The sequence below is a fragment of the Tenrec ecaudatus genome, chromosome 18 (assembly GCF_050624435.1).
Source record: "Tenrec ecaudatus isolate mTenEca1 chromosome 18, mTenEca1.hap1, whole genome shotgun sequence".
NCBI lineage: Eukaryota > Metazoa > Chordata > Mammalia > Afrosoricida > Tenrecidae > Tenrec > Tenrec ecaudatus.
In genome coordinates, this window is record NC_134547.1 from 39832554 (window position 1) to 39845184 (window position 12631).

General features: G+C 44.2%; 1 protein-coding gene across 2 annotated transcripts in view; it reads left to right on the forward strand.

The window, feature by feature from the left end:
* Window positions 1-7441: 7441 nt before the first annotated feature.
* The window catches only part of TENT4B (terminal nucleotidyltransferase 4B), an 85759-nt gene continuing 80569 nt past the window's right edge, over window positions 7442-12631 (forward strand). Inside the window, exon 1 of one of the 2 annotated variants that reach the window (XM_075536844.1) lies at window positions 7442-8441. In XM_075536844.1, the coding sequence (XP_075392959.1) occupies window positions 7777-8441 (665 nt within the window). In that variant the 5' untranslated portion in view covers window positions 7442-7776. The remainder of the gene's footprint in view (window positions 8442-12631) is intronic. The other variant, XM_075536843.1, reaches the window with a different exon arrangement.

Here is a 12631-nt window from a genome sequence, read left to right on the forward strand (position 1 = left end):
AGACCAGTTTATTCATTCTTCTGACAGTCTCTGGGGTATATTTTGTGTAAAGGGGGGAACATGTATAAATGAGGCTTACATTAAAGATTGTTAATACCTGGAACAAATGCTACCTAACCTAAACACTGAAGATACTTACCTGCCTTTTGTCCATGGGTCTTGTTGACTAGAGTGATTTAACCAAATACTAAGATTTAATTGACAATAATACGAACTTGTATGTGCAATTGTTCTTGTTTCACTCAAGCTAATAAATCAATGAAACATTTAGCTTTGCCTGATTCTTATTTTAATTATGTAACAACAGCTTTTTTGATCAAATTATTGAACATTTCATGAACTATGTGAAATATTGGAAGTGAAAGGGGGAACCAATAACAGGGATCTACACAGCCCTGTAGCCTCCTCCTTGGGGGATGGACAACAGAAAAGTGGGTGAAGGGAGATGTTGGACAGTGTAAGATATGACAAAATAATAATTTGTAAATTATCAAGGGTTCATGAGGGAGGGGAGAGCGGGGAAGAAGTGGGAAAAAATGAGGCGCTGATGCCATGGGCTTACGTGGAGAGCAAATGTTTTGAGAATGATGAGGGTAATGAATGTACAAATGTGCTTTATACAATTAATGTATGTATGGATTGTGATTTGTATGAGCCCCCCAATAAAATGATTTGAAAAGAAAGAAATATTGAAAGTGTCAGACTGAAGTTGTCCCATTCTTTTTCCATTTGTTCACTATATTTATAAACACTTTTATTTCATATATCCTATTTACTTAATATTTAGTACATTAGAAATTAAATAATTACAAATTACAAGCACACTGTGTTACCAGAAAAAGACATAACATAAAGAGGAATATGCGATGACGTGGATATAAATGAGAATAAAGAGAAGGTGTTGGAAACAATTATTTTTCTAATTTGATTCCACCTCTACTTTCCTATTTTCACTCTACAGTGAATGAGGGCGGTTGCTCATTTGTAGAAGGTCAATGACTATTAACATTTTATATTTGGAGTTCTTATGATAAATTCACTGAAAATTGACAATTTACTGGGTAATATTTTTATAGTTCAAACAAAGCAATAAGACAAAGTTTATTGGAATATTAGTGGATTTATCCTTAAGCCTGAGTATCACTAAGAGAGAGACTCCATGAGAGCACCAAAAGGTTGGCTCTCTTGATTGACGTGACCATCTCACAGGCTTTTTTTTTTAAAACCATTTTATTGGGGACTTGTACAACTCCTACCACAACCCATCCAATCATCCATTGTGTCAAGTACATTTGTTGCCATCATCATTCTACTTGAGCCCTTGGTATTAGCTCATTTTTCCCCTCCCTCCCTGCTCACCACTCATGAACCCTTGATAATTTATTAATTATTTTGTCATGTCTTACACTGTCCAACATCTCCCTTCACCCACTTTTTCTGTTATCCATCCCCCAGGGAGGAGGTTATATGTAGATTCTTGTAATTGGTCCCCCTTTCTAACCCACCTTCCCTCCACCCTCCTGGTATTGCCACTCTTACCCCTGGTCCTGAAAGGGTTCATCTGTCCTGGATAACCTGTGTTTCTAGTTCCTATCTATACCAGTGTACATCCTCTGGTCTAGCCAGATTTGTAAGGTAGAATTGGGATCATGATCGTGGGGGGTGAGGGGGGGGAGAGGAAGCATTAAAGAAATAAAGTTGTAAGTTTCATTGTTGCTACACTGAACCTTGACTGGCTCGTCTCCTCCTGTGACCCTTCTATAAGGGGATATCCAGTTACTTCCAGATGGGTCTTGGGTCCCCAATCTGCACTCCCCCTCATTCACAATGATATGATTTTTTGTTCTTTGATGCCTGATACCTGATCCTTTCGACACCTCGTGATCACACAGGCTGCGTGCTTTGTTGCTTCTGAGCTAGATGGCTGCTTGTTTATCTTCAAGCCTTTAAGACTCCATATGCTATATCTTTTGATAGCTGGGCACCATCAGCTTTCTTCTCATTTGCTTATGCACACATTTGTCTTCAGTGACCGTGTGGAGAAGGTATGCATCATGGAATGCCAGTTTAATAGAACAAAGTGTTCTTGCATTGAGTAAGTACCTGAGTGGAGGTCCACTGTCCATCTGCTGCCTTAATATTAAACCTATAAATATATGCATGTAGATCTATTTCCCCACCATCCTATATAAATATATTTACATATGTACATGCATGTATGTAGATTTCTATAAATGCTCTTTGCCTCCTAGTTCTTTTCTCTATTTCCTTTTACTTTCCTTTTGTCCATTATGCTCAGCCTTCATTTGGGTTTCAGTAATTTTTCTTGGTTACATTGCCCTTAATGAATCCCTACCAGGCCTCTCACACCTTCCTTGCTACTAGTTTTGGATCACATGTTGCTCCCTTGTCCCTGGGTTGATCAACACTTCTTTTCCCCCACCTCCCTCTCTCCCATATCCTCCCCCAAATCATTGGTCCCGTTGTTTTCTCCTCCAAGTTGTTCATCCAGCCTATCTTATCTAGATAGACCTGCAGGGATAATATGCACAAAAACAAAGCAACACAAGAAAAGAAAACAAAAAACCAATGACCAAAAAAGCCTGGAAATACTTCAAGGTCTGTTTGTTGACCTTTAGGAGTGTTTTCCTGTCCAGTGTGATGGGATGCCATGCCCTGGCCCCAAAGTCTATTTTTGATATTTCCTCGGGACTTCCTTGCTCTGCAACCCTTGCTGTTCTGTTGCATGCCCTTAGTGTTTTGTCTCGGTGTGATGGGGTCAGATTGGGCGAAATTCCCACACTATCTCTCTAGTGTTGTCCCCCTGTAGGGTTATGGGTCAGTGCGGGACGTCGTGTCTCATAGTGGGCCAACCATATGGTCCTGTCTGTGCATTGGCTGCTCTGAGGAGGATATCGTTCTCAAGGCTTGGTGGGCCAGGATGTGCTCCACTCTCTTTTCCTCCCCCTTCATTTGCTCCCAAGTGCTCTGATCAAACATGTCCCTCCCCCTGAGCTATAGCTTCTGTGCCATTCTCTGAATTCTTCTGCGGCAGGCTTTATTTTTTATTAGTCAGTTTACCATGATGCATTCTATAGCTTTATTTTGCAAATATACTAGAAGTCATTGAACATCAGGAGGTAGAATTATACTAATTACATCATAAGACTTTATTTTTATGCAAAGATAGCAAGACTCCATGGAGAAATGGTCAGTTGGGGCAGGGAAACTGTAAGATGAGCCTTGGAATCACGTTAGGTGCAGGATCTGAGGAAAAGTAGGGTGGCATTGTCAATACTCTTCAATGTCTTCCTTGAGTGAACTGTTTCAAGGAAATGAAGTCATACTGTAACCTTCAAAGAATGGTTTTGAGGCAGGAGAATCAGATTTTATTACTTCTTTGAAGGAGGGTGCAATTTAAGCAGGGTCACACTGGAAACGTTGAAGAGGAAAGATGAGTGCTATCTGTCTCTGTTGGGGGTTCTTTGAGAATAATCCTACTGGATTATAAATTATATAATCCACAGGATTATAAAACTGAAGCACCAGCTCTCTCTCATGAGCCCTGATTAGCTGAGAAATTTAAGATGGTGACCTTAAATTTGCCCATTTCTTAAGTAACTTTTTCTTCTCATTTTCCAACTCTCAATTTTTTTCTCTTCAGGATCTCGGATTTAGTAAATCTTGTAAGTAAGGGACCATCAACTTCATACTCTCTCACCCTCTATCAGCAAGAATCGATGCCTATGAATTACAGTGCTGGTGACATACTAAAAGAACCATTGTGTGAGGCTGTGTTGACTAGAGAAACCAATCCAGTGACACGCATACATAAGAAAGAACTTTATATGAAATAATTATATATCAAGAAAATATCCCAGCCAAGTGTAACTCAAATCCATTTAGTCTCATACTAGTCCACAAATCCATTTTCAGACTCATGCAGTCACATGCAATGATGGAGAATATCATATGACGGTAGATGTAAAGTTGTGTGGAGCCATGTCTGTGGAAACCTGGCAGGGCTTCAGCACTCTCAGGGTGGCCAGAAAGCAGGAGGGTGAAGAGAGAGATAGGAAGAGAGAGCCAGAGGTTCCCCAGGCCCACCTTATGAGAAGGCCATGCCCACAAGGAGGCACCATTGGCTGTGACCTGGCTGACAGGTTGGATATCACCCTTACACTTTTATATATCTTCAAGTTGACATAAAATTATCTAACTACCACAACCACGGATTGCTAATAGAACAGACAAACCTGTCTTGGAAGAAGTACAGCCAGGATGCTCCCTAGAGGAAAAGGATGATGAGACTTTGTTCTCACGTGTGCTGTGCATGTTGACAGAAGGGACCGATCCCTGGAGAAGGAAATCATGTTTGGTAAAATGGTGGGATATCAAAAAAGAGGAAGGCCTTTGACTAGAAGGATTGATACAGTCGCTGCAATGATGGGTTCAAACATAAGAACAGGACCATGAAGTCTCTCATTGCCCTGTACATGGCATTGTTGAATTAGGATTGACTTGATGGTACTGCATAACATTGTCAAGAATACTGAGGCTGTACAGGACACTAGATTTGGGGGGGAAGTGTCTGAGTCTGTGATAGCTGTGTTTGTTTGTTTTTGCTCATCAGTTTAATGCAGATAGACTTGGTGTGGGTGAAAAGATACTAAGCAAATTAGTTTATAATCCAACAATTTATATAATGCAGATAGTTTTGGAGATTATGATGTCTGTTCTTTTGCTCTAATAACAAAATGAAAAGGTTGAGTCATTTCTAAAATGGATCACTGGAACTACTGCAGTCTATAACACAAACACCCCAAATAAAAAGCCCCCAAATCTAGCACCCTTGAGTCAATTCTGACTCATAGTAATTTGTATAGCGTTTCTGAGGCTTCATCTATTTTCACAGGAGCAGACAGCCTCATCCTCCTTCTGAGAAGCAACTTGTGAGTCTGAACTGCTGACCTTGCAGTTAGCAGTCCAATGCTTACATGACAGCACCACCATGGCTGTTTCAGTATTAGATTACTATGAAATAAAACACTCCATTTTCTGGAGAGGGTAAATACAGTTTTACGCAGGTGACATTCTCAAATGCTTTACCCTGGACCTTTTTTAAAAAGGCATCTTCTAGAGATATGTTATGATTCTATACAACGGTCCCCTTCAGCATCCTGGACGCAGAGCCTTATCCTGGACACAGAGCCTATGTGTCTTTGCACCTACCATTTTTCTGCTTGGAAGATCTTTCACTAGGTGGGCATGAGCTCTGCACTTAATTTAGGTACCTGCTCAAATGACACCTCTTCAAAGCAGCCTTCTCTGATTGGTCCATGTAAATACATCATTTTCACACTATGATACTCTCTATCTTCAAAGCACTTCAAAGCACATACTGTCTGACTTTATGTGTATAACATCCACTTTATGTTAGGTCCATGACAACATGGATTTCATCAGTACTGTAATCCTGGCATCTGGCACGAAATAAGTGTTCGGGATGTATTTATTGAATTAATTGAATGAACTGCAATTTCACTTTATATATTTGTCTTTCTGCCTCCCAACCAGACAGTAATTTATGGAAGATAGTCAGAAGTGTTGGTTACTTATCTCCTCTATAGAAATTAACTCAGATCTGCATAGAGAAGTTCAACCAAGATTTATTGAAGGAATACCTTAAAATACGTTACAGGGCAAATTGGCCAGTGTTACCTGTCCATGACCTTGTAGTCTTTCAGCCATGCTTTATATGTAGATTAACTCATTTACATATTTTGTTCATGCTTAGTAGTTCTTAAAGTTTGAAGAAATGATCAATCAGATATAACAAATGTAATTACTGGAATGCACTATTACTAATTTTGAATATCTTTTTTTCTCTTTGGTCCTAGATTTTCTGTATTTGTTTTTGAACATATGAAGAAATCTTTTAACAGACTGAATATATATATATCTGTATGTGAGCACAGACAGATCTTTTAAAGGATGTTTAATAAAGCTCACAATGGGTATTTCTGTTTAATTTCTATCTGTAAATAGAAGTAATAAATTTATTTACTTTTAATTCATTAGTATGAACAGTATAACAACACTACTATTCATTTTTCCTGGTTCATCGTATTTGTTCACTGTTAGGTTTACAACAAATCTTTGTCAAAGTTTTCCCAAATACGATGAACCAAAATTCTTAAGGGTTTTTGTGTGTTTCCCATATTTATGGCCCTGCGACTCTCTAAGCAAGAAAAAAAGGTAGAGCAACGATTCCTTCGATAGTTTATCATTTGCCAAAACAACCTTTCCAAGATAGCGAGCTCGCAAAGTAGAAGGCCCAAACCAGGCTTTGTTGACTTGTTCAGGACTTTGGACTAACCTTAAAGTACACACATAAATGTGCCCAAGTTTTTTCCATTATTATTTAAATATTTAAATTACCTTTCTCTTAGTCTATTACCACAGGGAGTCGAAAGATGCAAATAACACCTTGGGGAAAAATCTCTACTGATGCCAACAAATGATATTCTCATTTTAGTTTTAGGAAGCTTTGAATATATTTAAATTCTTAAACTACATTGCAGGTGCACCTTAAGGCAAGCAAAGCTTCATCTTACGCAGAGCAGCTAGTGTGTGTCTGCATTTCTCTGTGTACACCTGTCTCTCAGAGGAATGAAGATGAAGTATCCAGCCAGCCAGACGGGCCCAGGTTTCTTTAGTCTTGGGGGGCACAGAGGGTTCCAAAGCCTATGGCTCTCTGGCCTGGAATCTGCAGGGTCCCCTAGACGCACACCCAACATCCACATGGCCCTGGTGGTGGTGGATCGTGCCCAGCCTGTGTCCAGCCAGGCAGAATTGGAGGGCACATGCCCAGGTGAGGTGGCTGCATTTTCTCCGGGGTCTTAGTGTTTTTAAAAAACGAGGCTGGAGCCGAGATTTCAGGAGAGGTTGGGAGAGTCGAAGAGGTCCCCTGAGAACTCAAGGTGGGGGAAAGGCAATGGGCAGGGAGGCGCCTCTTACAACGTGTCCCTGGCGGGGCTGGCGGCCAACTCCGTTCAGTCTTGCCCTCCAGGGCCATGTGCTCGGCCGCACCGGGCCGCCCAGGTGTGCGCGCCTCAGGCCCGCCTCAGGGACTGCCCCTTCCCGACGCCGGGGCGGTTGGGCTGGGCGGTTGCGGTGCCGCCGTGCTGCTCCGGGTCCTCTGTGACGCAAGCGGCGGCCGGAGGCCGTAGAGGAAGGACGCAGCGCGGAGGGCAGCGCGCAGGAGGGCGGGGCGGGGCAGGGAGGGGCGGGGCGAGCGGGGCGGAGCAGACACAGGCCCCGCCCCGGGGCCGGAGGAGCGAAGGCGCTACGGAGCAGGCGCGTCTAGCCGCCGCCGTCGCCGCCGCCGCCGCCGCTGCCGCTCCTCGTCCTTCTCCGGAGCAGCTGCCGCCGCCGCCATTTGCAAGGGAGCCCTGGTGGCAGGATTTGGGCATAGGGGCGGAGGGAAGGGGGGAGGGCCCGTGGAGCCCCCTAGGGCGGGAGCGACGCCGCTGGCCCCCGCCAGGCCCCCTGCGCGACCGGCCCCGAGCAGTCCGAGTAGGAGCAGCAGCCGCGGCAGCAGGAGGCGGCGGCGGCGGCGGAGGAGAAGGAGCGGCAGCAGCCTCAGCGGCAGCGGCAGCAGCAGCCACAGCAGGAGCAGCAGCCGCCGCCGAGGCCAGGCGTGCGCCCGAAGCGGCAGCGGCGGCGGCCCTGCAGGCAGCCGGCCGGGGCGGGGACAGCAGCCGCCGCCGTTTGATGGATCCGAGGATCGCCTGGTTCCAGCCAGAGCAGCTCGGACCATCCAACAGTCTGTGGATGCAGATCTGGGAGACCACCCAAGGCCTGAGGAACCTCTACTTCAACCACCACTGTCACAGTAGCGGCGGGGGGAGCGGCGGCGGCGGCAGCACGGCCCTCGGCGGCAGCGGCGGCAGCAGCAGCAGCAGCAGCAGCAGCAGCAGCAGCAGCAGCGGCGGCGGCGGCGGCGGCAGCTCGGGCGGCGCAGCCCCGGGCCAGACCGGCATGTTCCGCTCCGGAGAGCGCCTGCTGGGCGGCCACACGCTGCCCGTGGAGCAGCGAGACTTTTTGCCCCTCGAGACGACCAACAACAACAACAATCACCACCAGCCGGCGGCCTGGGCTCGCCGGGCTGCCGCAGGCCCCTCGGCATCCTTGTCCCCCGCTGCATCTTCTTCCCCGCACTCCTCGGTCCCGGTTTCCACGGCGGAAGCTACCGACTCGGCCTCCGGCAGCAGCAACAAGCGCAAACGTGACAATAAGGCCAGCACCTACGGACTCAACTACAGCCTGCTGCAGCCCAGTGGAGGGCGGGCCGGTGGGGGCAGCCGGGCCGACAGCAGCGGCGGTGTGTACAGCGGTACCCCGTGGAAGCGGAGGAACTACAACCAGGGAGTCATGGGGTGAGTGGTGACTTGCGGCCTGGCGGCCTGGCCCATGCACACGCCCAGCCAGGCACATGCCCAACAGAAAGGGGAATTAGGAGGAGACCGGGGTAGGGGACTCCCTGGCCTTTCAGAGCTGCTCCACAGGGGTTGCTGGCCCTCCCTGTGCCCCCTTTCCCAGCCACCCATACCATGTCCTCACTCTCCATAACTACTCATATCTCCTCCATTCCCTCTTAGCCATCCAGGCTGTCCCTGGCGATACCCCCCGGTGGTCATCACACCCACCTCTCTTTCCCTAGTCATCCACACCTTCCCCTTTCCTTGGCTAACCAAGGTGGGTATCCACACCTTGTCTGGACCCTGCCTTCTCCATCCGAACTTGTCTCCCATGCTCTTAGTCATTTAACCATCCACGCCGTCCTCGCCCCCCAAGATAAGATCGCATAGTGCAGGCACAGCATTCCTTCCCGGAAGACATTTGCGTTTTAGTGTCTTTTGATGGTACAAGACCTGGAGGTGTTTCCTTCGCCAAGAACAGGAGCATCTAGAATGTTCTTTCCCCCACCTCCAAGTTCAAACAGGAGCTATAGCAGCACTGTAAGGCATTGCCTTTTGTTGACCCTTTGACCCGTCTTTTTTTTTTTTTAAACCCACCTCCTGGTGTTAGATGGCTTGTCTGTAGTGAGTGAAGAATACTAGCTAACTTTAGGCTGGTGGAGGTGGTGAACTGTCTTCTGAGGCCCGTGATAGAACTTTCCAGGAGTTCATGGTCTATTGCTCCAGTGTCCCCCAGTGAAGTTGTTCATCTTGGCAGGGACAGCCAATGCTTTTCATTCTAGGGGGTAACTTTATGCTAATGAGTGAATATTGCACCATTAATGACTTTCTGTTTAAAGTTCAGCTCTTACAAAATGGAATCTTACCTGACCCTCAGTGAATTATGTACAGAAGCAGGGAATGCTTCCAGCTAGATTTCCCTTCTGGAAGAGTCTCTATGCTCTGAATCTTTTTCTTTTGTAGAATAAACCTTTGGGACCATGTCCTTCCTGTCTCTCTCACTCTGTCAGTCTCTCTGTATCTCTCTCTCTCTCTCTCTCTCTCTCTCTCTCTCTCTCTCTCTCTCTCTCTCTCTGTTACTCACTTTCTGTATGTGTGTGTGTTGCTTGAGTATGTGAATAGGACTTTCATTTGGCTTTCCCCTCCCCAGAAACCCCCAAGGGTGTTTTGCCTTGAGGCTATAGTAAGCAAATGAAATCACAGAGAGTAGTTCCATGTGAAGCCTTTTCTTACTGTGACCCATTTATACCTGCCCTGCTTGGGGTTGAAGAGAGAGTTTTGTGGACATTTTAAAAGGTTTGTGTAAAATGAGTAGGAGGTCCATCTGCTTCAGTAAGCTGATGTCTCCTCTAAGCTACCACTACAACTTCCATGCTGTGGAGAAAATGCAGTTGATCATTTTAGGACTGGAACCGGGGTACACGTTTAACTTGCCCTCACTTTTCAGAGGGGAGCCTAGCCTATAGGTTTATTCTTCTGTTGCTAAATAAATTTCAAGGGCGCTCTCCATGGTCATCATGGCTTAATAAAAGACAAGTGGTTCCATCCTGTTAGCATTTTCAAAGTCAAGTTTGTTGATATTAAGGACTTCTGATAGTTTCATCTCACAGCATCTGTTCTTGTTAAGTTATCACTGTCAACTAAAACCTTGAAGTTCTCAAGTTGAACCCTACTGAAGCCCTCTTTGCATAAATGTCTGGAAAAGAGATTGGTATAGATCCAAAATGCTGCTGCCTCTTTGGTGAATAGGTTAGATATTGTCCTCTGCTAGTCTTTATTTAATGTAGAAGGTACTGTACAAATAAAAGGTTCACATTTGAGTGTATGAGGAAACAAAATGTGCTTGTTCCTGATTCCAACATTATATTACCCTTTAAAGGGATTGAGGAGGGGAATTTTCATTTCTCGGGGGTGCTGTGTAAAAACTGATTGTACACTTTTAAAACTGTCACTCCATGGGACTTTCTATTATTCTACCTCGTCCTTTCAATGATCTCGACAACTCAAAATCTGAAGAATTTTTCAATTTTGAAGACCTTCAACTTTGAAAACTATACTTTAAAATACCTTAAACTTGTGGTATGCTTTTGTAAAAATCTTTGTTTCCTTAAAATTATGTTTTGGTTTATGGATCCTAATTTAATATTTTAAAAATCTGAATTAAAAATTTACTCCGAATTCAAAATGGCTTTGCTATTCTGAAAAACACAGAAAACATGTTACCAGTATTCTGAGATTTTAGCATATGGCTGACCCTTAACTAGTAAGTTAGCAAATTAATATGGTCCCTGACTTCTTACCTGACCACCTAGATAGGTAGACAAGACAAAAGCACATGAAAAGCGATGAGGACGAAAGAACAATATTTATTCTTTCTTACCTTCCTTATCTCTTGGAGTTCTCTGCTTTGGCCACATGGGTTGCCAATTTATTTCTTGAACAGTCCTTCAAGATTCCGTGAAAAAGCCTGACTTTTCAGGATGCCTGAGTTCTCAGTGTTTTTGTGTTTCCTCTGAACTCTTGAAACACTTGCCTTAGTGTGCTTAGAATAGCTAGCTTATGCCTAATTTTCCTTGTATATCTGTGCTGCTTCTAATCTCATGGATGGAAATTTTGTTAATGTAGAGTAAGACCTTGGCCTTCCTTGAAGTCTTCAGAGACCTTTCCCAAAATTAAAATTTGGATTGGGCAAATAATAAGAAAAGTTTAGGCAGAAACATCTAAAGGGAAGGTAAAATTTGGGGGCAGTGATTTGTTCTTTACCATCAAGGACAGGTTCCTTCTTTTTGTCCTTTTACCTTGTGCATATTGTTCTTTAGAGCCAAGATGCTGATGTTTTTCTTCAGTCCTAATATTATGACTGATATCACCTTATTTCTGTGCAATAGAATCAGTGGGATTGGTGTCATAGTTTGGCTATGAACTGATTGATCAGATAAACATAGGTTGAGTTTAAAAGAATTGAGAGGTCTATTACAAGCCTTTGCCTAAAGTTTTTGTGCATTTGCAAATGTATAATTCTTTATTGAACTTAGACCTTTAGGTTATTGAATAGTCTGAATTTGTGTTTTGAAATACCACTTAAGTAGACATTAAAATGTTATCTTAACACGTGTTCAACAGTTACTTTCATGGCACAACTTCCATCTTTCATGCAAAATCTGTAACGTGAATGTTGTTGCTGTCAGATTCAGTTTGTGGAAAGCTCAACTTCTGTTATGTTTGTAGGTGTACTTTTTGCAATATATTGTATTCACACAAAATCTTAGTTTATTGAAGGAAAGGAAGGTGGGGAAATAAGTACTCGAAAAGTCTAAGCAGAAAAGGGATGCATGTGATAGAAAAATGTGAGTCCTTGTGTGCCGTATCTAACTTCTCCCATGAGACTGACATCTTAACTCTTGCCACGGGAGTGCTGCCAGTAGTCCTGGTGTTTGGCGTCCAAGAGCTCATAGGAGGAGAACTCCGGTGTTGGGTCTGATCAGGTACTTGTTTCACTTTCTAGTTCCCAGACAACCTGTCAACCTGTCTTTCGCAAGTCTGGGGCAGATACAAGGAAAATGACTAAGTATTCTTTTACTGGCTAAAGCTGGTGTGGGGGTGTGGGTGTGGGTGTGGAAATGAAGCCACTTTTTTTGTGGAAAAGTAGAAAAGTTGTTATATTGTTTCACTTAACTTTTTATTCTCTCCATTTAAATTGGTTTGAGGAACATTTAGTAGCGGGAACTATTTCAGGATCACACTCATCACACTCAGACCTGTGTTAATCTCGTTTGTATGACCTGTGGAAGTACGAAATAAACTTGAAGTGAATAGGCCTTAAAGGACACTTTTGAAGAATTAGGGTCCAGTTTGCAGCAGCTGGTCTGAGACGCCTCTCTTTGCTCTTTCCTGCAGAGCTGGCTGGACAGCTCAGAGCCTGCTTGAGGAATTCAGAGGACGGCAAGTAGAATGTTCTCTCCACCACTCAGAATATTGTCTAGGGATTCAGTCACTGCAGAACACCATAAAGGCTTCACATTCATCTTTAAGATTACATGGAATTATTATTTTTTAAATAAGAGAATGCTGGCTGAAATTGAGAGTGGTCTCAAGCTAGACTTTTCATTAACTTGGAACCAAACAACAGATGAGACTTTTCTTTTCAT